This window comes from Colletotrichum aenigma (assembly GCF_013390185.1).
Source record: "Colletotrichum aenigma strain Cg56 chromosome Unknown KSG_Cg56_contig03, whole genome shotgun sequence".
Classification (NCBI taxonomy): Eukaryota; Fungi; Ascomycota; class Sordariomycetes; order Glomerellales; family Glomerellaceae; genus Colletotrichum; species Colletotrichum aenigma.
This window is the reverse complement of record NW_023500909.1, coordinates 583,404-608,763: the sequence shown is the minus strand read 5'-3', so window position 1 is coordinate 608,763 and position 25,360 is coordinate 583,404. Positions and strand designations below refer to the sequence as shown.

The following is a 25,360-nucleotide window of genomic DNA, read 5'->3' as shown; positions in this document are numbered from 1 at the left end:
TCTCCACCACGACTCTTCACCTCCAGATATCCACGGTGGTAGGTGTCCCCCAGATACGAACTCGGCCCCCACAACACATCAGATTATGACGGAGCTCAAAAGGAGTGGACAACAACCTGAACATCGCACAACATGAGATTCCCACCGCCCGAGGTTGTCAAGTCATGGCCGCCACCAACTCACGTTGATCCCGAAGAGAGAGGGCCGGCCCTCCTCATCATCGAGAGCATCTCGCTCAGCTTTGCTTTCATCTGCCTGCTGCTCAGGCTGTATGTGAGAATATTCATGATGAGGAAGAGTTGGTGGGACGATTGGCTCATGGTTGGCGCTGCTGTATGTGGACTGTTCGGCTCCAGGCTTCAACGCTGACATACATTTACAGATTTTCTCAATATCAGTGACGGTGTGCGTCATTTTAGGTGCGGCCTTCATACACAAATTATCTTGCTACGATGGCTGACACTTTCTAACACAGCTACCCAATTATATGGATGGAACCTCCATATATGGGACACGACATTCGTACAGCGTATGCAGGGCCGTCAAGTAAGAAGTTCAGGTCCAAGTGGCTTTGTATCCTGGTGCTGACAGCTCTTACCCAGATTTCCATCGTGGGACAGACACTCTTTGTGTTTGCGTCCGGCCTCTCAAAGCTCTCCATTCTTACGAGCTACCTGAGAATAGCCCCTCTCGGGTCCACCTTCCAGCGAGTCACGCAAGTCACTATTGGTGCAGTACTGGCTCTGATTATCATCTTTCTCATGGTACTTTGGACACAATGCATGTAAGTGATGCTAGCATTCTTGGACATATTTCTTGGGGTCAAAACTAACATGGTGAAACTTCAGTCCCATCTGGCATTACTGGGATCTCACAGTCCTAGACCGCAACTGCATGGCAGAATGGCCACCATTGGCAGGACAGACCATCACAACCGTAATCACCGACATCATCGTTTACCTCCTCCCAATGCCCACACTCTTCCGACTGAGGCTCCCTGTCCTCCAAAGGATTGTTTTGATCATTCTCTTCAGTCTCGGCACCGTAGTAGTTGTGGCGGGTATCATGAGGACGTGGTGGACGTACTACGTTGAGGAGATGACATACGATGTCACATGGGACGGCTTTGAACTTTGGATCTGGACAGCGCTGGAGGCCAACCTTGCCATCATCTGCGGCTGCGTACCGGTGCTCCGCCGCTTACTCCCCTCGATGACGGAGAATGCGGATTCAAGTGCGGCCGATAGCACTTCTCCGCCGACAATTGGATCTGCGGAAAAGTGGCGTCGAAGACATCACGACGAAGAGCGTGATGCAAATGGCCACGAAATGCATCAGATCACCGTGCACTATTGCGCGGTAGTTGAGTTACCCACAATGCCTCCGGCAGTCCATAGTCCTGGCTGGTCTCCGATAAGGGACTCATGGGTGAAGCAACAAGAACCCCATCCGGGAAGGCGATGTCATTTATGATTGCGAAGAAGTTTATTGTCATTAAAATTACATCTAATAGTACTACACACCATTGGCTATGGTAATCTTCCAGCTGTCTCAATGTGGTGGCCCTTCCGCAATGTTCCCCCTAAGCTTCCAGGTGATTACGGTTCTCGCCACAACCTAACGCATAGTTTGCATGTTGGAACTCATTTTGAGTTGACTTGTATTCCTTTTGCTTTCCTTCAGCTGAACAGTGTATCATGCCCAATCTGGCCTTCAATACGGTTTGCCTCCAACCTGCTCAAGAACCGTTCTGGCCACTGAGCGCCCACCTCGGTTTAATCGCCGCGGCTAAGAGTGGCGAACCCTGCTGTCCAGTTAGTGAGCATCACACTTTCGGCCGCTTCTCATCAAGCTCACGCCATAAATAAAGTTCGAAGTTACGGTGACCTGCCTAGCGGGCGATGTATTCTCCACATTCATGTTCAAATTTAAGGTATCTGTTCTCAACATCTACATCGTTTCTTTGTTTATTTCCCCTCTCTGCCTATCCTTTTGAAGTCGAGCTGCTCCCCGATTCCTGCAAAATGGAGCTAAGGAAGCCTTTAGTCGACGAAATCTTCGGACTTCTGGAGACCTGCGACGAGAGAACTAGAGGGGCACCTCGTGAAAGGGTGTCCATGGCTTTGTGGGGCATGCTTCACCGATCTCCCGTTGGAAAGTTACAGGAGATGCGGAAAGATCTGCAGGGGGTATTGAGTGGTAGTGATGAAGGGAATCTTTGGAGTTGTCCCTTGGAATTTTCTGTCAGCTTCCCAGATGCATTTAGAAAGGCACTGAGAGCATGTAAGTTTCCTCTCGAATCACTGGAGACTTTATACTAACTATGTCTTTTAGTCCAGAGAGGTCATATCGAAGACAAGGAGGATGACGAAGAGAGCTGTGACGACAATGACGGAAATGACGATGGCGACGACACGAATGGAATAGACAGCGACGATGGCGAAGACGGAATAGACGACGATGAAGATGAAGATGAAGATGACGATGTTGAGAATGAGTGGGAAAGTTGCAGTGGTCTGTTTCCAGCAATGAAGCGTACGCGACCCACCGAGCCTAAGGTCCGCCGTGATCACACTGTGATGAAGAACGTAAGTCTTTCGTGCCTTACGTTTGCACCCCTGACCTTTATCACATAGGCTTTTACTCGTGACAATGGAAGTTGCGTCTTTTTGGGGACGCCAAACCCTCAAGCGTGCCACATATTTCCGCATTCTCTTCTCCCACAGGTTTATGACTTCTTCAGGGAATTAAACAAAATGAAAGCATGGCTTGGAGAGGAGCTCGCAACGCGTCTTGCTCTAAAGCTGTGTTGTGGAGACCTCATCATTGACACAACTCAGAATCTAATCTGCATGGACGCTCGGCTCCGGGAGTACTGGTGCGAAGGGCGGCTTGCCCTGGAGCCCGTCGGCGGGCCATACCAGGAGAATACCCTTGACCATGACGAAGAAGGCAGCGTACAAGCTTCTTCGACCGTTGAAACATTGCCAGAGTCAACCGGGCAGGACGAGCCTCGTACAAAGAGACTGAAGGTCGACACGGGCGGCTTGTGGTGCCAGAAAATACGCTTTCACTGGATGAGGCAGATCCGCAGCTTGAAAATGGAGGATATAAAGGAAATTAATCCCTATACGGATCCATGTACTCTCCTTCCGGTTCATCTTCCAATGCCCTGCGGCCCTCCTGATGGGGAGATTGTCACTATAAAGGCGGAGCACAAGCTCGATCTGCCAGACCAGGATATCCTGATGCTGCAGTTTCTGCTGATCACGGGCTGGGCGATGGCCGCAGGGCGAGAGCCTAAACACTTCAATTTCGATTTTGATTACGATACAGACCGTTTCTGGGAAGCTCGACGCAAAAGGTTAGCTAAGAAGAAAGCTAGACAGCGCGAGATGCGGAAGACGACAGAAACGACAGAGACGACGAGAGAGACGACGACAGAGACGATGACAGAGATGGCGGACAATGATTTCAGCGCGAAGAGCTATTTTGAGACGCTTGAGGACAAGACATCGACGATGGAAGACATCTATGAACTCCTCCAATCCTGTTTAAAGGAGGTCAATCGGAACGACGCAGTATTCCACGCATCTCTGTGTGTCCTCTACCAAACCGACTCTGACCAGCTTGGTGGAGTATGCGACGAGCTGCGAGAGCTCTGGCGTTGTAAGGATACAAAGGAAATCTCATTTTACATGGGACATTTTGAAAAAGCCTCCATTGCCTTCGAACGATCGCTCCACATCTGTAAGCGACCTCTTGCCTGGTGGCTGCCCGAATCATGCTAATGAGCTTTCCAATTCATAAGGCACATGACCTTTACGAAAGTCTCAATGGGGATGAGAAGAAGAAGCGCTGTGACCCCAATGCGGTACGGGATGTAAGTGTGATTTCCCATCTCTTCTTTCCCTGTCTCCTCTTCCCCAGGCCTCATCTCCCATTTTCGTCCCCTACATCCCGCTCCGTCCCCACTTCCGCCTGTCTCTGGCTTTGTCTGTGTCTCTGTCTCCATTCCTGTACTCCTTATGCCTTCCTCTGGGTCTATCTCAGTGGCCAAACCCTCTTATCCGTTGCTAACGTTATTATTCCACAGGCCCTGAACCGCGACGACGGGAAGTGCGTCCTACTTGGAACGGCGGACCCGATGGCTTGCCACATAGCCCCCTTCGCAATCAAAACATTCTTGTCAGAGTTAACCCGCATTCCTGCCTTATTTCCAGCAGATCTCTTGCATAGAGCCCACAACAAGGTACAGTCCGATGATAACATTCTGTGCACAACTCGCAACGTCCTCTCCATGAATACCCAAATGCGCCAGTACTGGGCAAACGGCCGCTTCTCTCTGGAGCCCTGGGGCGAACCTCATCAAGAGACGACAGAAAGACGCCGGACAGGCACTGGCGGTTTGTGGTGCCAGGAAGTGCGCTTCCACTGGATGAGACAGACCACGATCAGCATGCAACAGAAGTGGGACGGGAGAGGCCAGAATCTCCGCGATTTGCTTCCCCCGCGCCTCGGCAGATATCACCATTGGAGCGCCAAGACGGGTCGGTTGATTCAAGACGGCGAAGTAGTTGCCATCAAAGCCAAGAACCGACTTGACCTCCCCGACCGCGACTTTCTGGAAATCCGGCATCGTCTCATTTCGGCTTGGTCGATGGCAGCAGGGGTTGAGCCGAAGAACTTCACATTTGAGGACGAGGGTCCAGATCAGCCGTGGGGATAAGGACTGGAGAGGGTGAAATATGGTGAATGATGGCATTTCCAGTAATCATCTTCATATGGTTTATCTGGCGTCTTATTTCCTACCGGCATTTGCCATCAACGGGGTATCTTCATTGTCTTCACGCCCTTCTGATCTCGCGGTTATCCTCAACCTCGGGTGCTTTGCTCGCCGCGCCCTCTGCCTTCATTCCATCACACCCAAACACCTTGCCAGCCGTCTCTTCGGCCTTGCCGTATCCCTGCGCTGATGCGTCGCGCTGCTGGCCTGCAGCTTTCATTGTGGACGCAGCGTGTGCCTTGTCCTGCTCTCCTGAGGATTGCCAGGCGTGGGAGCCCGTGATGTTGCCAATGGCAGCCTGGGAACATGTCAACCTCTGGCGACGCAATGATGTCACTTTCTGAAAAGGAAGGCTTCTTACCTCCGCGGCGCCTTTGATGTACTCGGCGTGGCCAGCGACGAGGCCGGGCTGTTGGTTGTTGTTGTTATTGGAAGACATTTTGAAATGATTTGTGAGAGTATTATTCAATTGATCGCAGTGAATTCATTTGGGAAACCTTTAAAATGAAAGCTACTTTGATCGCCTTTTGAATGATGTTGATGGTGATACATTGGTACAAGGGGGCTTGACCCAATGACGTCAAGACATCGACGTCATCTTTCGGGGTGGCCGCATCACATGATGTTCGCGCTACAGCTGAACTATTGACAGCCGCCAGGCTAGAACTCTAGTAGTACACGGACAATGGGCTATGATGGTGTTCATCCCGTCGGGAATCACAGTTCGATCATGATGGATAACTCAAAATGTTGACATTAAATCCTGTAGCGGATCTGCGGCGAAAGAACTACACGAAAATCTAAATGGTCGGGGGTATCTCTTCTTAGACCTGCTCAGAGTGAGTGGCCTCTCTCATGCCATCCTTCATATCCTCCACAGCAGCAACGCGGTCCTCGAAGCGCACACCAGCACTGCGGCTGCGCCAGGCAGGGATGTCTGAGTCGAAGAGCACATCGATCTCTTCCAGCGTCTTGCCGGCTGTCTCGGGGTACGTGAAGAAGATGTGGAACGTCATAGCAAAGCAGAACGTGCCGAAGATCATGTATGTCTTCCACTGGATGTTGGTGAAGGCCGGCGGGACGAAGAAGGCGAGGGCAAGGTTGAAAGCCCAGTTAGATGCCGCCGCGAGACCGACGCCCGTGGCGCGGTACTTGAGCGGGAAGACCTCGGCGGCGTAGATCCAACCGATGGGCGCCCAGGTGAGGCCGTAGACGCCGACGAAGATGTAGCAGAGGGCGATGACGGCCTTGGCCGGGGGTCCTTGGATAGACCACTTGAGGATGTCGTTGCCGTCGACGGAGTCAACCGCGTGGCCGTACGAGGCCATGACGGCGCCGGTGGTGAAGTGGATGATGCAGCAGATGATAGCACCACCGATGAGGAGGGGACGGCGGCCGAGGCGGTCGATGATGGGGAGGATGGCGCCGGTCGTGACGAGGAAGATCACATACTGGATGATCGAGGACGTGAGGGCGACGTTACCGCTCTGTGAAAGTGTTAGAGAAGAGGATGCATTGATGAAACGGAGCGCTTACCATGCCAGCCATGTTGAAGATGTAAACGAGGTAGTAGAGCATCACATTGCCTCCGAGCAGTTGTTGCCACACCTGCACCGAGCACCCGGCGAGAGTGCGTTTCCAGATCTTGGGTCCGAAGAGTCCCAGGACGCCAATGTTCTTGGACTCGGCGGCGACACGGGCGGCGTCCTTGACCTCATCCAACTCGGCAAGAACCACAGGCGACTCGCGGTCACCGCCGCCGTGCAAGTGGGCGAGAACCTCGTGGCACTCCTCCCAGCGGTCCTTCTGGCCCAGCCAACGGGGAGACTCGGGGAAGAAGAAGAGGGCGATGCCGAGGATAAGACCGGGGATGCCCTGGACTCCCCACGCGATGCGGAAGGCCTTGGGGTCGTTGGGCATGGAGACGACGCAGCCGTAGGAGATGAGGTACATGATGAGGATGCCCCATTCGATACTCCACTGCTGGATTCCCACGATACGACCTGCGGATATGTGAGATTTCTGTGATTTTAGAAGGATGATAGTATGCGGGATGAATTACCTCGAATGCGGGAGGGAGCGAGCTCAGCGAGGTACACGCAGCACTGTGAGCTTGTAATGCCGATAGCAAGACCGCTGACGATGCGGCCGACGATGAGGTGGGCGACGTTCTGCGACGAGCATTGGAGGACGGCGCCGATGATCCAGATGACGGAGGCGATCTTGAGCGCGCCGCGGCGGCCCAAGGCGTCGGCGAGAAAACCGGCGACGAGGGCTCCGACGAGAGAGCCGCCGGACATGGAGGCGGTGATGCCGCCCTGCATAGTCGAGGAGGGGTGGTTGAAGAACTCCATGTAGGCCTCGGAGCCGATCCAGGCGCTCATAGAGCTGATGTCGAAGCCGAAGAGCATGCCGCCAATGGTGCCGAAGGCAGCCAAGGCTGATTGACGGGGCAGGTCAGTATGAGCCGTTATAGATTGGATGGAGCATGGTTGAGGTGCACACCGTAGATGTTCCATATGCGATACATGATGGGCGGTTTGCCTCTGTGAGGTCTTAAGGACGGAAGGCGGTTCCTTTGCTGTCGAGGTGAACAGGTGGACGGGAGAATGGCGCGATAAAACGCTGGCGAAGACTAGGCCCTGGATACTCAAACACTAGACAGAGCCAGAGGTGTGTGAGAAGGGGGACGGATGGTTATATAGCCAACTGAAGATGTCCCGGTGTAATACGACCGGTTGACCGACAAACATCACCGAGGAACCAGATCAAGCCCGACAGCACACTCCCGGGGGCCAATTTTCTTTAGTGGACGTTTCTCTTTCTCTCTCCAACCTAGACTACACCCCTGCTCACCAGCATGTCGTTGGTTGTCGCACGCGGGCGGCGGTGGAGCCGGCATCAGGCGCAGACGGTATTAAGGCGGATACGGTAAGGCATGGCCCGTCGCGCCATGGGGGAAGAACAAAAGAGCCAGAGCCCCATTGTCTAAAGCCAGCGGTAGGACGGGCTTAATCAACTGGTTTCTTTAAGCGCACGTATAAGAGGGCGGGATTGTGGGCGGGTCTGGGGCGCGAACGACGTCATGTACGGGCGAGGAAGCCAAGGACATGGCCTGGTCCGGCTTTTGAGGTTGGGGGTTTTGGTCTGGGGCGATTGACGCGTGGAGTCTGCCCTTTTGCTCTTGTTTATGTTGATTTGTATTCTTACACTGCAAAGATTCATGCGTCTGGGATGGAAGTGAGCTATGAATGGCCATAGTTTCCGGGAGCAAACAGCGAGAATTCTAGACCAAATTCACAAAGTCAAGAGTCCTCGAAATGCCTTCGCTGTTTCCTCTGCGTGTTACCAGGTATGCAGTAAAGTGTGTAGAGTGGAGCGTGAGGGGAAACGAAGGGGCCGGGGTTATGGAGAGGGGAAATGCTTGGGGGAACAGTGGATGGACTTGGGGAAAATTGGGGAACACGAGAAACAGAACTTCGGACACTGTCGAGAGGAAGAGGCCAAATGGCGGCCTTTGCGCCCGAGATTCTGTCTGACACGCTTTATCCGAACCAGTCATCTCTTCAGGTTTCTGATGGTGTTTCGCTGGGAATTTCATGGCTGTTAGTTCGTGTTAGTGCCACTTACTAACAATTATCACTTGGTGTCTCGGACGTCTTCAGAATGTTGGAGAAGTCACTATGTACAGTGACCCTTCACCCCTTTTGGTGTGCCTCACCGGGCAGGAATCGTGTGGTGGACCAGATGGCGTGGGTGCCTCGGGAAGATTGGGGCTCAAAGGCACGATCGGCGTCATCCTTTACCCAGAGAGGCATGGCGTCCTCCGCGACCCGCACCTGTGATGTCCGCTTGTGGCTCCCCAGGAACAGCTGCCGGGGTTCGTATGGAACACTGCGAAGGACACCACGCCAACAGAATGCAACTGGAGCGCGAAACCTGGCGTCATTCTTGCTGCTTTTCTGCTGTTTGACTGCCATTTGCTTGGCTTGCTCCGGTTGATTCCGGTTGGCGAGGATGCGGCGTGTAATTGCAAGCATAACGGTGATACGTTCCTGCGCAGAATCGGCATCTGTCCGAGTCCCTTCATGTTGCTCTAGGCGCCGACTACTTGTCGTCGCATTCTGCAGGCACAGACTTTCGTCCCGGGGCGAGAGGGTGTGTGGCGATATGTCGGTTGGCAGCTGTCTGCATCTCTGTCAGAAACTCACGACAAACTGCAACATTCAGGCAAAAGATCGGAACCATAAAAAATGCTTAATTCTGTGCCAATCCTAGAGAAAAGGGGTTCAATGGTTGCGATCTTCTTTTGCCTGAATGCACTGTACCGCGCTTGTTCCCGATGTTATGGGCCCCAAGACACACGACAGGCAACGACCGGTCTCGCCCCAAGGTTCACCTCAAGTGTGGAAGAACCTAACTGCTACAACGCCGCGCGGTGTGGAGGAAGCTTTTGCATCCAACTCTAGAGACGGCAATGCGTTCTTCTCGGCACTTGGTCGCGGTTCATCCCCCGTGGGGCCGGAGCACACCAAGAAACACCACACCAGGCACCCATAATTCTGACTTTGAAAAGATCAAACAGCCGCTCTGCACGGCCACTGTCTTTGCCTCATGTTTTTGCGCTCCAACGGCGTGTCGACGGGTCGCCGGTTGTACTGTTAATGCTCTGGGTTCACTGCCGCCGCCCGCGCTTAACGTGTTTGGCCCGGCGCCGTGGAGAATTTAGCCGTTCCGGGATCTCCCATCGAGCGCCCGGGACCCACTGCCGACCAGCGTCGCATTCTGCTCGGCTCTATCGGCGTTGGTGGCGATGAAGTCTGATTGGCCGCACTCCGCCCAGTCAGCTGTATCAATTTGATCGAGGCCTGGTTATGTCAAGAATGAGATCAGCTCGGATGAATACGATTTCATAATTACTTCCAAAGAACATCATCCAACCGAGCCTATGACACCAATCTACATAATATTCCTTTCAACTAGCGGTCCCGTCCTCTGACTCTCAAAATCTCCCCAGCCACGCGGCCTCCGCCTCACAAGCCCAGAGTAGAACCACGTTCCCATGGTGTAAACATCATACGTCGGCAGCCCAGTCACTCTCTGCACAGACTCTCCAAACGGCGGCATCTGCGTGCACTCGAGCACGAACGCCCCGATGTCAGGGTGCTGATCCATCAACTCCTTCGCAGCCGCAATCATCTCCTTCTCGATGTCGTCGAAGCTGTACGGCCCCTTGCCGGTCACTAGCAACCGCAAAGAGCCGCCGTCGGGGGCGCCTGCAATGTGGCACCGCGCGGCGTGCTCTTTCGAGATGCCGAGACGCTCAAAGTGCAGGGAGACCAGCTCGCGCGCGTTGTAGGTGATGATGCCAATCTTCCTGGATGGTGGGAGCCAGGCGAGGATACTTGGGATCTGAATCAAGGAGGAGGTGGCTACTGGGATCGGTAGCCTCTCAGCCAGTCTACAATGTTTGTGAGTCTTCATTGCCCATTCGTTCAGGCAGGAAATGGAATGCCAACGTACAATGGCTGGGCCATGGCTAAGAAGCCGCAGCTGGTAAGAATTCCCACGGCCCCGCGCTCCGCCAGCTTCTTCCCCGCGGCGACAAAGTTGTCGATAAAGGCATCGTCATATGCCACCTTCGTCACGAGCTGGTCTTCCCTCGATCCCTCCGCCAACTCGCGAATCACGGGGAACGCCCATGTGTTTTCGTTGAAGGCGTCGCCTGCTGGCCGGTAGAAGAAGCACTGAACGGCGATGAAGCCGATAGGCGGCAGGGAGGCCTGGTCTTCAGGGCGATAGTCCGTCATTGTCTCGTCGATACTCCGAGGGGTAGTTTGGCATACGCTGATATCACGTGTTCAATCCCGGTCGTTGGATGTCTTGTTGGCTTGACGATAAGATCATTTTACCTTTATCGGGCGTCTTTATCAAGGAGGCTGGTTTTATACGGCATCATGGTGCTATGGCTCCTACAAACCAGCGACCACTCAACCGGAGGAATCCGAGCAACCACCAAATCAGATTCGACGCTTTTATCATGGTGCTGCCAAACCCCGGAAATCGCCATGCTTACCCCCTGTGTTGGGTTGCAGTTTGGAGGAAGCTGATGTCGGGATCGGCCAGGTCGGCCGTTGATAAGACCCCACAATCTGGACGGCACCTTATCTCGACCACCTCTCTCCGGTGGACAATTCGGATTCTTATATCCGTCACCTGCCCTCCTCCCGCCATGGGTTGGATAAGATAGCCCGTCTTCACTATCTGGGGCCGGGCCAATCACGCTCCTGCGTGTTACAATGGCAATGAGGAATTCAAGCAAGACTCAGGATGCGGGTTTGCATGCCATCCTACCAGGCTCGGTTTGTCCCGGGGAACATGGCTGTTTGGTCCCCCTCACGTGCACAATTTTGAAGGTCGTCGGGTTCATCCGAGTCTTATCTTGACTTCACGCAACGAGGCAGGGTTCTGGACGTTGTGTTAAGAGCGCCGCCCACCGGCGTTGACGGTTCATGGGATGAACACTTTGATGGTTCTGGACTCCTACATCTTTACGAAGTTTCCTCCTCCTGAAGGTCAAAATACAAAGTTGCGATAGGATTTGCTATAGCAGCACCACGCAGCCAACATGGGTCTAAAAGACTCGGCGCTCGCCAAGTACATCCGGAACATAAAAACGTCTCCGAAGTCTCTCATTGCGAACAGGCAGCTGATTTGCACTTCGCTGGTGTTTGCTTTCGCGGGCATTCCTCTGTGTGAGTTTTCGGAATTGTCTTCTTATGCCTCATGTGCAAACCCATATTTCTTACGAAGCTCTTCACGGGAAAAAACAGTGAGGCCTCAAGACCAGGTTATTAACGCAATATCCAGGCTGGGACCAGGGCTCCTCCGCAACGATCCCCTCCCTCCCCGGCTTCCAGCATGCCTTCGGCATAACCTCCGCCACGAACCCGGGCCAGGTCTCCAACTTCGTCTCCCTAGTCTACATCGGCGCCGGTGTCGGCGCGGCCCTCACCTACTTCATCAACGACCGCTGGGGCCGCCTCTGGGCTCTCCGCATCTACTCCATAACATGGATCATCGGCCAGCTCATCGCCGTCGCTTCCTCGGGTAACCTCGCCGCCATGTACGCAGGCCGCATCATCGCCGGCTTCGGCATCGGGCCCCTCACCGTCATTGGCCCCGTCACCCTCACCGAGATCGCGCCCGCCGAAACCCGCGGGCTCATCACTTCGTGGTTCTCCGTCATCATGCTGCTCTCGCTCACCGTCGCCGCTTTCGTCGTGCTCGGCTGCTTCGGCATGGCCCCCAGCAACGTGCAGTGGCAGGTCCCCTTCTTCATACCCTGCGTCGCCATGGCCCTCGTTGTCGCGGCGAGCTTCTTCGTCATGGACAGCCCGCGCTGGCTGTTCCTTGTCGGGCGCGACGAAGAGGCGACGCAGACGCTGGTTACGCTGCGCGGGCTGCCTCTCGAGCACCCGCGCATCCAGTCGGAGCTGCGCGAGATCACGGTGAGCGTCGCCAAGGAAAGGGTTGCGTTTGGGGAGGCGAGCACGTATTCGCTGGCTGGACTGAGGGCGGTATGCCGCGAGACGTTCTTGGTTCCGGCGAATTTGCGGCGGACGCAGCAGGCGTTTCTGTCGTATGCCCTCGCGCAGTTGTCGGGTGCGAATAGTATCACGACGTATCTGGTGCCGGTGCTGAGTCTGATTGGGGTCAAGGGGGGCACGACGCATAGTTTGCTGTATGCGGCGCTGTACTCGATGGCCAAGTTCTTTTATACGTTTATCGCCAGTTTCTTCTTTGTGGATGCCTTAGGGCGGAGGAATAGTCTGTTCATCGGAATTGTTGTACAGATGCTCTCGCACATTTACATTGGTGTTTACATCAAGTTCAGCCACGAGGGACCAGTTTCGCAAGGTGCTGGGCAGGGTGCTCTTGCGGCTATTTTCTTGCACGGGTTCGGCTACGCTGTTGGTAAGTCATGAACTCTGAATTCTGGAGAGCAAGGGTCACGCTAACACAACTTGCTTACCACCAGGTCTCCTCATTCTGCCGTACATTTTCGTCAGCGAGCTGTGGCCGAACCAGCTCCGGTCATTCGGCGCATCCCTCACGCAATGCTTCCATTGGCTCTTCTTCTTCGGAGTTAATAAGGGGGTTCCTTCTCTGCTCGAGAGCACCGACCAGTGGGGCGCGTTCCTCTTCTTCGCCGGCTGGTGTTTCTTGGCGCTCCTCTACGTGTTCTTCACCGTACCGGAGACTGCGGGCGTGGACCTCGAGAAGATTGACGAGCTGTTTCAGGGGCCATGGTTCAATCAGTACAAGAGGACCAAGGCGATGGGCCGGGATGTGGAAGTACTCGAGTCTGTTGAGTCGCGAAGCGAGAGCGAAGGCGTCGATGTGTTGGCATCTGGGAAGAAGTGATCTGGCGGGTGGCTTGTCGTTAGGGAGTTCCACAGCACTGGCAGAAAGACGAAAGCATCCCGAGACCGTCATATTCATAATCAATGGAAGAAATTGGCCAAGTCACAAATATGAATGGATCTCATCTTTCATAGGATGAAGGGAGACAAATCAGTGTTTTGTCAGCTTCTCTGCGAAGAGACATCTGTCTATACTCTCGAGTGAGGAGGTCTATCCAGAGACCGTCTTGTTGGTATGCATCCGTAGTCTACTCATCCTCAAGCTCTCTGGGGCTCTTCTTTGGTCTTGTCTCATCGGTTACACAACTATCGGGGTCGCGTCCGCATCCTGGTGGACCTCGAGCCTCGCGGGTTAGAAGCTCTTTGCCCGTCTTGCGAGTCACGCCTTCCTTGGACATCACTGGAGCACCCAGAACCACGGCCGGTGCCTGGGTTTACTGTCTTTAGCGTGTGTAACTTTAGTTGGTATCATGATAGATACTTACCAAGCTTAGGCCCAGGTTAAGGGCAAACCTAGATCCAATTGCTTCAGCAGCACTGGAGGTAACCAGGCCGAGCAGAAGGATGGAGGGTAACTTCATTGTGGTGTTCGAATCGAGTGGTTCCTGCAAGATCTGAGCTTGTTCAAGTGTTCGAATTTTGACCGTAACGTATGTACAGACTTTGTTAAATGTGGAAATTGTAAGCTCACGTTCGTGGCTCCGTGAGTGCTTTATACATAGCTATGTGGCCACGATTCGTGATGCGAAAGCAGAGCCATCATGCTGCTTAGACTTGAAACAATTTCAGCATCAGTAATTATTTGCTCTTTTTGTGACAATTAGCAAGAAATCGCGCCTAATCACGATCGTGGTTTATCCGAGCTTTCACTAGTTTGCCTAAACTCTATCTTAAAACGCAGTTTAGGGAGTCGCACTCGCGTACGGCAAACCCATCACGTATTTCCCCGTAGGATACTAAGGGTGCGCCCGTTCGTAGAGGGTCTTACAAACTCTATTACCACGAATGCGAGTCGCACCTTTCACTTCTTAAGCTCTCTACCGAGCCTCTGGGACCGCGTCCGGCGGCTGAAACATGAGACGAAACGATTGTACAGCGAAAGCCCATTATTTGCCGAAACAGAACTGCAGTAATTACAGTGGAAGCAGCCATGCATTTACAGTATCCAACACAAAACGGACTAGGGCTGTTGAAATTGGACTGGGCTGTGCTGTACGTATCAACTTGCTGTGAAATATTGAAAGTTCGGCCTAGAGAGGATAGTTTGGATGAACTCGGGGGCTGTAATCCTAAATGGGAAGGAAACCATCGAGCTTCGAGCTCCGGACTACGCGATTCCCCAGAGACCTACCCTAACGCCGCTTATGAAGCACTGCAAACTTCCCATAAATGGCCGGCTTGTTTCAGGAGAATCTCGTTCATTACACTGAGCAGTTTCGTCTAACCCACTCGGCACTTGCATCTCAGGGCGCGTTATCCCCAGCTTTCTATTTCCCTACCCTTCCTAAGAACCATACAGTGAGCATGACTAGCATCGAGAGCGTCCCCGAAAAATGGGCTGCGGCCTGGTCCGACAACGATTCAGCCGCCTTCGCAAAGTTGTTTGCCCCACAAGCCGTGTACACCGACCACGCGCACCAGCTCATCACGACCAAGCTGGAGGATCATCACAGGGTCTGGCGCAACGCCAACCCAAACTTCAAAGTCATTGTCGATCCGTCGACGCCGATCTGGTGGGCCAGAAACGACTCCGATAACGACAGGAAGCAAACGAGCTGCAGTTTCAGAACCATCAACACCGGGACCTTTATGGAGTCGCTGCCAAGAAAGGTCGCTTCGGGCAAGAATTGGTCATTCGTTGCAATGGTGCATTTGAGTGTTGAAGACGGGCTGATCACGCAACTCGACGAGTTTTATCGGGATAGCTTTGACGAGGGAGTCCTTGTGGAACAATACGTACGCCGTGGTTAAGTTACTTCTCGGTGATGATGACAGCATAGAAACCTGACTGCTTGTTGTCACATGATTCCATTTGATACGAAGTGATGTGCAAAATTCGACTCATGAGACCCCAGGGGCGCTATGCTGAAAGATAGCAGGCTGGATTTTCAATGCTCACTGTGTGACATTAACATCTGCATCGTCGTACGCTCCCCAGCTCCCTCCATTTCGACATTCCGGCTTGTCTCCCTCATGACAGGAGCTTATCCGCTTCTTTGGCGTCAGGATCAACCAAGTCACGGTATACCTCAGGTCCTCGTCCGCCGTTCAGAGCGTGCACTCTAAGTACGTCGAATCGAATCTGCATGAGGTCTCTGTCGGGGAGAAGAGCTCTGTTGTCAGCGAAGATGTCGACGATGCGCCCATTTTCGATGTCCGCGCCCTGACGACTGCCTGCAAATGACAGGATCTTCTTGAAAACCTGACTTAGAACGCGACGGGGGAGCTTGGCCAAAATCGCGTTGGGATGCAACGCAAAGTCAACCTTGCTCTCTGGTCCCGAAAGACTGGTGCGTGGGAGCCAGTGGAAGCGGTATCTGGCCCCGTACACGTTACTCGGCAATGTCTCCCCACCGTCCTCGGTCATCTCATATACGATGAAGTCAATGTCGTCGTCCAATGGCTCTAGCGCAAAGAGACCTTGGTCCCACAACGAACTGAGCTCTTTGCTTAGACAAAGTATGTTACTTGGTCTAATGAGAGTGTTTTGGATCTTTTCCCTGGTGCGGTACAGCCTCTTCCAATCCCATACATGGTAGAGCTTTTCTAAGGCTCTGGGGAGCGTTGGATTGGATTTCAAAGCATTGGGTGGGAAAATGTAGCAGGGCGAGGCGGCGGGCGTCTTAGTCACCACACAGGCGGAGCCGTCGCGGATGCGTACCTGATCGAAGGCGCTGATGGCTTGCCTGCTGTCTGTAGGTGTCGGACTTTGGTCAATGACTGTGAGCTGTTAGTAAATCACCGACTGAGAACCAGAAAAGACATACAGGTTAGAGCAAGCCTTGCCGCTCTGCAGGCGTTCTCAGGGAGGTGCAGGATCACACCCAAAAACGCCTCTGGATGCCGCAGGTCCTCTGCAATCTTCTTCAGCCTGCGTCGGTCAATAGTCCAGAGCACACTCCAGCACCGTGCTTGCACTAGGGCGGCAGTCCGATCTTCGAAGCGAGTAATCGACTTGATGGATTCGTATATGCCATGAATCAGGGCACTGCGCTCCGAGGAGTCGTCGGCGGGGAGAGAGCTGCAGCTGGCATGCATTTTCTGTTCCTATTCACCGTGAAAAAAAGGACATTGGCGGATAATTATTGAGAGAACGTGGAGCTTTTGCAACAATTCGAAGGGAGGTTTTCAAGACCATAGTGTGAGATCGGAGATTCGTCGACCGTAGGGGTAACTCCAGCTATCAAGGTAAGAACATGTGAGCGCGCAGACTACCATAACAAAAGGTTTAATGCCCAGAGACTTTCTATCCATTAAAGTAGCTATCTCGTTTGATCTGCAAGATCATGACTGTCATTACCAAATGCTAGGTGTTGAGAACAGCCTGTGTTTCTGCTCCGCTAGTGTGCTTGTGCATTTCTCCTCGTCAAGAGCTCGCTTAATATGTTTTCCCCCAGCAAGCAGCAAAGGCGGTCTCAAAGCCAATACACCATTGACTTCTCCAAATGCAGAGTCATAAATGGACCGTGATAGCCTTCTGTACTCCATAATGACCAAGACCAATGCTAGAAATGTATCCCTGTTGTTGAAATTCTGAAAACTTGGCACCCAGGTGCTAGCTGAGGCGGTCCAAAGTTGAGGCATACACAATGAAAATGCCACGGAAACTCCATGCTCCTTTTGTCAGAAAGGTTCCCCAAAGAAAATCAGATGTTCCACAAATAGTGCTCCAGCTTGGCGCCCTGATCCACCTCTATAAAGAATGCCCATGCCGCAGCCGTGAGAAGCGAGACATCCTGAAGCATTTTCTCCTTCTGTTTGTCCCCGGAAAGCTGTACGATGAACCCAAGCACGAGATCAACCACAGATCCCTTCACAATGTGATTGTCGGTAACCATGTGAAATTCGACGCCACCGCCGTTATGCTGTCCCTGAACGATGATGCTGAACTTCTCCAGTACTGCAACGAAAGTAGTGAAAACTTTGAACATGTCGAGCCTAGCAGTCGGAAGACGGCCTCGGAACTCTGGTAGCACGAGCTCTTTGGACTTGTCCATCATGTCAAATACATCCGATTTAGCTACCATGCCTCTGATCCTTGATCGCACTGGTTCGGTACGTGCGAGATCAGGACGTTCTCCGAAGACCATCGCCGCGTATTCGGGGTGCACGACGTAGTCGTTGTCAATTAGGTATCGGAAGACCGTCTTGAGTTGTCCAACTCTGACCTTTTGAATCAGCTCGCGATGAAACTGGGATCCGGCATTGTTGGCGTCGCCTGGAACCCCTTTGTTGTTCCTCTTAGTGCCCCACACAGCTCTTCGGTAGTGAGAAACGTAGTTCTGTGTGGGTCTGCTGCCGAGGAAGACCGTGTCGACGGTAAGATCACAAAGGTCTTCCATCAGTTGAATCTTTTTCATGCCGAAAGCTGACCGTGTGAGAGCGTTGTAAAGATGGAGAGTGCATGGGACAAACTCTGCGCCGAAGCAGAGTGCTCGCCCGCGCTTCCGGCTTTGTAAAGCATCTACAGCATGTGACCTCCTGCAGTCCAAGGAGCCTGATGATAGAGGTCAAATGCTTTCTCGCGTAGGTATGTATCCAGCATGTCATAAAGCTCCTTCTGGAAAACCATAAGCGTGCTGTAGACGCTTATATCACAAGCTAGCTTCCTCAAGCTGCCGATGGACGAAAGGATGCTTTTCTGCATGCCCTTTGCCAACAAAAGTGCCTGTAAACGGCAGTTCTGCCTGTTTCTCTTGCCTTCCGCCCACAAGAATGCCTCGTAGCTAGAAAGAAGTATGTCCATGCCGAGAGCCAGCTCCAGAGATGCGAGATTGTGGGGTTCGGAGATATTTTCCAGAGCCAGGGGCAGAATGCGCTCAGAGGGACAGTCAAGGACCTGATCATAACTTTCTAAACCCGAGATTGCGCGTCTTTGAATGACATCTCTCTTGATGTTCTTGAATATCTCAACGACAGCCTCTATCTGGAGCGGTTCATCACGATCAGGCTTCGGCATCTCGGTTGGTGGGCCTCTCAGCGGAAGGAGAAGAGACGGGTCATGTGACATGAGTTCATGGTGCGTAACCAGCTTCACCTTCAGCTTGTTCGCAAGATCTTCACAGAACTTCGACATGCTGTGGTGATTGTTGAGAGCGTTCGAAATGTCGCAGAAGTTGATTGCACCGGACATGTCAGAAATCCCGAAACCGGCTGCGAGCTTGGGGTGGTCGGTGAAGAATTTGTGTGCCCGTCTGCAATGGTTTTCGAAGCAGCGGCTTGAGCCAAGGTATTTGCCTTCGAACTGCTTCTGAAGCTGCCGAAAGATCAAGCTGGTGAGCCACGAGGCAAATGGAATCGGAAGTATTCCCTTGGCAGCGTCGGTCCAATATTGTTTCACCCGAGACTTGACATTTTCCAGATGCTAGCAAAGGTAGTCAGCTGAATTTAGATCAAAAGGGCAGGAGGATGATGGCTTACTTGAACTATGGCCATTATTTCCACACGCTCACTGAGTTCATCGTCCTCGAGCATAAACTCAAACGGTGCCACGATAGCATGAGGACCTTGGGCCGGCAGAGAGGCGGGCTCGGAGATGGTCGGCTTAGGGTCGAGGCTATCACTATCAAGTTCGTCGGCGAGAGTGGCGAGTGAAGCAAACGCGTTGGTAGTGTAGTCCTTGTCGGTGTTGATAGCCACAGCAGCTGGAGCAAGGGATGTGGCCATGAAAGGAGTCAGGATTGACAAGGTCTGCTGAAGCCTATTGCCTACAGTCAGCACAAAGAGTTGAAATCGGGTTTGGAATAAGAGAATCTGACCTTTGGATGAACACTCCATGATTGACATCATCGGCACCCAGTTCCTCGTAAGTGGCAAGAGCTTCCCGACGCTTCGAGATGGCGTTGCGGAGTGAGCTGATGACGGAGGCTGGGACGCTGTGCTTGTTCTTCTTCAACGTCTGCGACAGAGCTTTCGCAGCCGTCAGCATGCCCTTCGTGGTTCTTGGGACACTGGCCGGCTTCGGAACGAGGCCTTCATGCTGGGACCAAAGCCAGTTCAAGAAGTAGTCGGTGGAGATCTTGTACGATCGGTAGGTCTCCGCGAAGGAGTCATCCTCGTTGGAAGACATCTTGAATGCTGGTTAGCGGTGATGGGGGAAAGGGACAAGGGAGGACCACATCCGAGTGATGCGAAAGTGATGAGTCGTAAGTCAGATGGCGAGTTGTAGGTGAAGGAAGTTGAAAGTTGCCGCAACGAAAATCAACTTGTGTAGGGGAGGGTCAAGGACTTTTGGTGCAAGTTCAGGTGAAAATTCTGTCGGGAGCAAAGCGGAAGGACGTCCTCGGTGGTGCCTTCCTCAGTGAAATCCAGGATCTCGACCGGAATTTAGCAAGGTTGCACCACTGACAGAGAATAGCTTAGGTAGAAATTGGCAGAGATGGGTCACCATAGATTTTGGATTTTTTAGCAAGTTATTGGTACAAAGGTGAATAGTCCAGCAGGATTTCTCCAATCCTTCTTGGTTTAAGCATATCCTCAATCAACCACTTGCAGAACGACTCATCCGAGGGCCCCCAGTCAACACAGTACTCCTCAATCAGACCTTCAAAAGATATTGGTTCAGACTTGCAGTCTTGTCGCTTGAACTGAATGCCTCGGCGGCAGCTTGCAGAAGCTCGATATCACGCAGCCTATGGCCTCGTTTGAGCTTTCCGGGTGCCTTGACAATGGTTTCGAGCACCAATTCAACTAATTGCACCCCTCTGTGCAGTGAGTCAAGCGCATTCTTGACTCGGCGGTTCGTCTTTGGGCGATTGAATCCACTCAGCTTGTCGAGAACCCCAGCGCAGAGCGTGAAGAGGGCAAACTGGTTGATCCGTGCAACAGGGACAAGGCCGTCAAATTCTGGGACAAGGGCGTCCTTAGCCTTCTCAATGATGCTCCGGATGTTTTCTTCCTTTGCAGACCGCATCTTCTCCTTCAGCGCGTAGCTTGGATTGGCGCTGAATGGCAGGTCGAAGATCTTACAGAGCACACGCGGGGACACGGAATGCTTGTGAATGTGAAAATCCGAGGTTGCCGAATGTAAAAACCTGGTCCGAAATCTGTCTTTACCTCCTTTCTGGACTTGCAGACTTCCGTTAGAGATCTTAGTCTCAAAGGTAGCCTGACAGTAGTGAGAGTGGAAGTTGCGGTCCGGAATGGTGCCGAGAAACATGGATTCTCGGAAGACCTCGCAAATCTGCTCCATGAGCGGGATCTCTGGGAGACTGAACTCCGACCTGCGAAGGGCATTGTACATGTGCAGCACCGAGGGGACGATGCTCCATCCGCAGGTGACGATGTTGCCGGCCAAATGAGCGCGTGCTAGCATCTCGGCCATATGGTGTCCAGTGGTCCAAGGCGCCTCGTGATACATGTCCGAGTAGGTTTGGCGTTGATAAGAACCCAGGTCCTGATGCAAATGTTGCAGAGTTTGCAGAATGAGGTCGAAACCACCGGCGCAGTCCTTCTCGCATACAAGCTTGACGGCGCTGATGACGGGAAAGATGCTGTTCTGCATTTCCTTTGACAGCTGGGTGGCCATTTGGCGGCAGCTTTGAACATTCAGCTTGCCATCCGCCCAGATGAATCCTTCATGCGTCGAAAGAAGAATGTCGACCCCAAAAATCACGCCAGATTGGAGAGGTGCATCTTGGGCACGCATGCCGAGAAGGAATTCCTCGACGGCCAGATGAAGCGGTGTGCTCGTGTCGAGGCGATACAAGGCGCCGGGCTTGGTTTCTCTTGGCTTGGGCATCGCAGATCTTTCGGCAATGATGTTGTGAATGGTCGACATGATTACAATCACAGAGTCTTCTTCGAGTTCTTTCCTCTTACCCTCTCGAGGCGCACCGGCCGAGATCCTGGCGTCAGGGGTCCGATACGGCAGAAGCTGCACTGCATCAGTGGTTCGATAAATACCATGCTCATGCTCCACAGTTTTGGTCGCCAGATAGACGTCGAAATTGTGAATCATTTGACCAAGGGTGGCGAATCGGACCGGTCCTGAAACATGTCCATCTCAGCCAGCGAGGCTGGCGGCGAAGTTCGGGAAGAGGGCGTAGAGTCGGTAGGCTTCTGCCAAATGTCGGAGAACTGGTGGCTGTCCCGGGCGATGATTGGCGCGACGCATCTCAGGAGGTATTTGAAGGCAAAGCTGGTCAATGTCGCGAACACAGGCAGAGGTAGAATACCTCTGGCGGCATCGGTCGCATAGTCTCGCAATTGAGCTTGCAAAGCATCATATTCCTGCGTATGTGTGCGTCAGTAGGAAGAACGGAGAAGAATGAGAAGAGGGATTGCGTACATATATGAATAGAATGATCTTGGCAAGCACTTCCAGCTGGTCGTCTTGGAGCGAAATTTCTGGCGTCTTGTCGTCTTTGGGAGCGGTGTGAGGTGCTCTTTGCTGCGGCAAGGCGTGGTTTGTCTCTAGCGGGGCATGGTCCGTTGAAAGGTGGGATTCATTGTCTGATTCATCGACCAAAAGTTCAAGCAAGGAGAATGGATTCTTTGCCACAAAGGCGTGCTGTGGAAAAGGCTCGAAATAAGGAGTCGCGGAAGCGGCTTCGAGAGGCATCAGAATTGAAAGAAGTTCTTCAAGTCTGCCGTGAAGTCAGAAACCGTCCAATAAAAGTAAAAGAAGACTGAGTAAGCAGCAGACCTTTTGATAAAGATATCATGTTCATAGTGGCCTGCGCCGAGTGCTCGGTAGATGATGGCGACTTGTCGGCGCTTAGTGATGGTCGCGCGCAATGAGGAGAGAATCGAGGTAGGGACACCAATTTCTTTCTTCTGTAATACCCTGGCCGCATCCATGAAAGCCTTTGTGGAAGTCAATGAAGCGGTGTTCTTTGGAATCAGAAGCTGATGCTGGCACTGGATCCAGTGCAGAACGTATCTCGTAGCGAGCTTGTATTCTGCGTAAGCCTTAGCCACAACACCATCGTCGCCAAATGGCATCCTGACCGTCGAAGCCGAGTGTATTGTAAATCTGAGGGTTAAGCCGATCAAGCAGGACAACACGTTTGCTGAGCATAGAGGCGTATGGCAAGATGAGAATGGAGGCGGTGGATTGGAAGCTGCGTGAAGGAAATTTGAAATTTTGTTGTCTCGGAAAGGTTGGTGAAGCTTCTGAGGAAGGTGAAAATTGGAGCGAAGTGTTGCGCAGGGGCGGAGAGACTGGGAAAGAAGGAGGAAGCAGGCAGAAAGTCGTGGTTTCCCGAAAGAGACTTGGAATGGCGCTTTCGCTTCGAAGAACTTCATTCAACCAAGGACTGCAGGTGGCCTTAAAGGAGAAGGACGCCCAGCTATGTATCCATACAAATTCTCACCTCGACCGAAAGTTTGAGATTCAAAGTCATCATCCATCTAAAGCATTTGTGTACTGATTAGCAAATGCATTGACCTGTGCAGGGGCCTATTATTCGGAATCAAAAAGCAAAGCTACCCTCGGGCTTTTGGAAATTCCAACATCTATTTCCATGAAGGCTACGATGCAGCATCCTGCGATGCTACCTGATCATGTCGTCCAAATATCTCACATTGACCTCACTGCGTTGACACCTCATCATCCCATCTCGAAATCCGCCGCTTCCGTCACAACTTCCATTTCATGCTGTCCAGGGACAATTTCTTATCGATCTTGCTGAACGCGTTAAATGCAAACCCCGCTCCGGATCTTCGATGCATATCACGGTGCATCTCCTTCTTACCGCTCATGGAGACAATGCAGCCAATGGCAGCGTCGACCATATTCTGAAGGGGCATATTAGCCAGCTCTGGACTCCGAATGCTCATGTCGTACCTGGCGAAGTAGGTGAAGTCGTCCATGATGTCTGCACAGAACTTGAAGAGGGAAAAGTAGTCGACCGCTATGACGGCTCGTGGACCCTGAAAGTCTTTCAGGACAGCCTCTTTGGCGAGCTGAATGTGGTCGCTATCCCGAATGCTAAAGTATATCTCATCGAGCTCGGTCAGCGATGCCGTCGAAGGAGGTCCTTTGGCAGGGACTTTGACGCCATACAATGGACCAGTGAAGTCGGGACTGGGAGCATGATCATTCCCGTGCTGAGTAGCAAAGGCTGAATTGACCGAAATAGCGCGAGGCCTGTGGTCTGGGTCGATTCTGAGGCCTGACGCTCCATAGTGTGGCAACTTGCTGATCTTGGCAATCTTCGCGTCATAGACGCACTTCCGATACCATGACAGGAAGTTCTTCTCGGGCAATGTTCCGAGGAAGACAGTATCATGAAACATCTCGCAGAGCTCGTCCATGATGCGAATTCGGGGCAGCTTGACTGGTGACTGTCGGAGGGCATTGTACAAATGAAGAGTGCTGGCAATGATTGTCTTATGCAGAAAAAGACAGTTGCCGACGAGCTGAGCCTGATACAGCATCTCTGCCATGTGGCACCCCGCCGTCAAGGGTGCTGAGTGGTAGTCATCGAAGATGCGCTCGTGAATGTAGGCGTCGAGGCCATTCAGGAAGTAGGACATCACCTCGTAGAATTGCATGGTGGCATTCGGACGAATAGGCAATTCCTGGAAGATTTCGGCGACCTTTTTGGCACTGGTCTTCATATCCATCGCCAATCGCAGGGGCCGGAGACGGCAGTTCTCCTTGTTGAGGTCGCCCCCCTTGGGCCAGAAGAAGGCCCTGGCTGAAGATAAAAACAGATCCGTTCCGAACAAGAGTGGACTGGACGCCAGATTGCAATCGTAATCGATGAGATGGGAGACAGCTGCATAGAATGGCTCGCACGATTCGTTGCGAGGGTGGATGAAGAACGTAATATCCTCGACGGCTTTGATTGCCCGCCGTCTTCCCATAGCTCTGTGAATGTCTCGAAAGATCTTGGGAAGGACATTGGTAGACATCTCTTGGGTATCCCATGGCATGGAAGGTTTGGGAGTCGGCGTTTTGGCTTCGTCAGCAGTCTCGCCCCAATGGTCGAGTGTGTTGAGCGCCTGTTCGTACTCGAGTAGTGAAGTAGCATCCTTCCACCAAGGCGTGTCGGTCTTTTGTGTCCCCAGAATAGAGTCGACACGTTGAAGCACAGGCCCCATTTCAACGACGAGCTTCAACGTGTCGATCAGCTTCAAGTCCTTGGGGATGGTGATCTCGATCTTTCTCATGGCCTCGCTGGTGAGCCAGGCTGCCACCGGCAGGGGAAGCTTGCCCTCCGCCGCTTCAGTCCAGTACTCTTCAATTTTCCATCTCATACCAATGTATATCTTATCAATGTCAGTGAATGGACGGGAGATACGAATGGGGCGAGTCCAACCTTGACATAGTCCATGTCGTCGGCAATTTTGCCGATGAAGTCATCAACGAGGAACTGACAACGGGACTTCATCGCTGTGACCACGGGAGCGGGCTCTTCGAGCGTCGCCGACACCTTCTTCTCGCAGTCGCAGATATTGGATACCGGGACGTCTGGTTCGGGGTCTGTCTCGGTGTTGGAAAGTGACGCGTATCGATTTAACTGCGAGTGAGCCGTATTCCGAACGCTGGCATCGTCAAAGGCCGGCATCTCGGCTTTCAGAGGGATCAGGAATTCTAAGGCGACTTCGAGCCTGCGAATTGATCAGAAAACGATAACATGGGGACAATCTTCTTGCGGTGAGCTGACTTCTGGAGAAACACTTCATGCTCGACGTCGTCAGCCTCAATTTCCCGATGAATTGTGAGTGCGATACGTCGCTTGTCGATTGCTCTATCCAGGGAGGCAATGACGGAGGCGGGGACAGCGACTTTGTCTTCGGCGACAAGCTTCACGGCGTTGAGAATCTCCGCGCATGACTTGAAGGAGTACCCGGTTGCTTGGTCCGGATGGGCCATACGGTGCTGACACCAAAGCCACTCGAGGAAATAGTCGGTCGCTATCTTGTACTCCTCGACTGCACTCGACAATGAGCTTGTCAGACGAAGCAGGGGAGACAT

At 52.8% G+C, this 25,360-nt stretch overlaps 11 protein-coding genes across 11 annotated transcripts; 3 read left to right on the top strand and 8 right to left on the bottom strand.

The window, feature by feature from the left end:
* Positions 1-132: 132 nt before the first annotated feature.
* Positions 133-4,729, top strand: CGCA056_v004114 (Satratoxin biosynthesis SC1 cluster protein 4; the record flags this gene model as incomplete). The annotated part of the gene is made up of 9 exons (XM_037319369.1): positions 133-333; positions 383-419; positions 476-546; positions 603-784; positions 849-1,234; positions 2,335-2,588; positions 2,841-3,638; positions 3,812-3,883; positions 4,097-4,729. The coding sequence occupies 9 exons, from the start codon at positions 133-135 to the stop codon at positions 4,727-4,729; spliced, it is 2,634 nt and encodes an 877-aa protein (XP_037180905.1).
* Positions 4,730-4,847: 118 nt separating this feature from the next.
* On the bottom strand, positions 4,848-5,225 carry CGCA056_v004113 (uncharacterized protein; the record flags this gene model as incomplete). The annotated part of the gene is made up of 2 exons (XM_037319368.1): positions 4,848-5,084; positions 5,148-5,225. The coding sequence occupies 2 exons, from the start codon at positions 5,223-5,225 to the stop codon at positions 4,848-4,850; spliced, it is 315 nt and encodes a 104-aa protein (XP_037180902.1).
* Positions 5,226-5,610: 385 nt separating this feature from the next.
* HGT1-6 (High-affinity glucose transporter) lies at positions 5,611-7,316 on the bottom strand (the record flags this gene model as incomplete). The annotated part of the gene is made up of 4 exons (XM_037319367.1): positions 5,611-6,273; positions 6,323-6,789; positions 6,849-7,226; positions 7,292-7,316. 4 exons carry the CDS (start codon positions 7,314-7,316, stop codon positions 5,611-5,613), a joined length of 1,533 nt encoding a protein of 510 aa, XP_037180903.1.
* A 2,195-nt stretch (positions 7,317-9,511) lies between these two features.
* ALMA1 (Dimethlysulfonioproprionate lyase) lies at positions 9,512-10,596 on the bottom strand (the record flags this gene model as incomplete). Its single annotated transcript, XM_037319366.1, has 3 exons — positions 9,512-9,654; positions 9,787-10,247; positions 10,310-10,596. 3 exons carry the CDS (start codon positions 10,594-10,596, stop codon positions 9,512-9,514), a joined length of 891 nt encoding a protein of 296 aa, XP_037180900.1.
* Positions 10,597-11,414: 818 nt separating this feature from the next.
* Positions 11,415-13,213, top strand: qutD-12 (Quinate permease; the record flags this gene model as incomplete). Its single annotated transcript, XM_037319365.1, has 3 exons — positions 11,415-11,541; positions 11,657-12,763; positions 12,828-13,213. 3 exons carry the CDS (start codon positions 11,415-11,417, stop codon positions 13,211-13,213), a joined length of 1,620 nt encoding a protein of 539 aa, XP_037180901.1.
* Positions 13,214-14,736: 1,523 nt separating this feature from the next.
* Positions 14,737-15,183, top strand: CGCA056_v004109 (uncharacterized protein; the record flags this gene model as incomplete). The annotated part of the gene is made up of 1 exon (XM_037319364.1): positions 14,737-15,183. One exon carries the CDS (start codon positions 14,737-14,739, stop codon positions 15,181-15,183), a length of 447 nt encoding a protein of 148 aa, XP_037181895.1.
* A 220-nt stretch (positions 15,184-15,403) lies between these two features.
* On the bottom strand, positions 15,404-16,470 carry CGCA056_v004108 (uncharacterized protein; the record flags this gene model as incomplete). The annotated part of the gene is made up of 2 exons (XM_037319363.1): positions 15,404-16,152; positions 16,200-16,470. The coding sequence occupies 2 exons, from the start codon at positions 16,468-16,470 to the stop codon at positions 15,404-15,406; spliced, it is 1,020 nt and encodes a 339-aa protein (XP_037181894.1).
* A 608-nt stretch (positions 16,471-17,078) lies between these two features.
* On the bottom strand, positions 17,079-17,792 carry CGCA056_v004107 (uncharacterized protein; the record flags this gene model as incomplete). The annotated part of the gene is made up of 1 exon (XM_037319362.1): positions 17,079-17,792. One exon carries the CDS (start codon positions 17,790-17,792, stop codon positions 17,079-17,081), a length of 714 nt encoding a protein of 237 aa, XP_037181887.1.
* Positions 17,793-17,896: 104 nt separating this feature from the next.
* On the bottom strand, positions 17,897-19,501 carry CGCA056_v004106 (uncharacterized protein; the record flags this gene model as incomplete). Its single annotated transcript, XM_037319361.1, has 3 exons — positions 17,897-18,796; positions 18,853-19,132; positions 19,191-19,501. 3 exons carry the CDS (start codon positions 19,499-19,501, stop codon positions 17,897-17,899), a joined length of 1,491 nt encoding a protein of 496 aa, XP_037181886.1.
* A 1,886-nt stretch (positions 19,502-21,387) lies between these two features.
* Positions 21,388-22,377, bottom strand: CGCA056_v004105 (uncharacterized protein; the record flags this gene model as incomplete). The annotated part of the gene is made up of 3 exons (XM_037319360.1): positions 21,388-21,663; positions 21,722-22,019; positions 22,079-22,377. 3 exons carry the CDS (start codon positions 22,375-22,377, stop codon positions 21,388-21,390), a joined length of 873 nt encoding a protein of 290 aa, XP_037181889.1.
* A 636-nt stretch (positions 22,378-23,013) lies between these two features.
* Positions 23,014-25,360, bottom strand: CGCA056_v004104 (uncharacterized protein; the record flags this gene model as incomplete). Its single annotated transcript, XM_037319359.1, has 3 exons — positions 23,014-24,651; positions 24,702-24,993; positions 25,050-25,360. 3 exons carry the CDS (start codon positions 25,358-25,360, stop codon positions 23,014-23,016), a joined length of 2,241 nt encoding a protein of 746 aa, XP_037181888.1.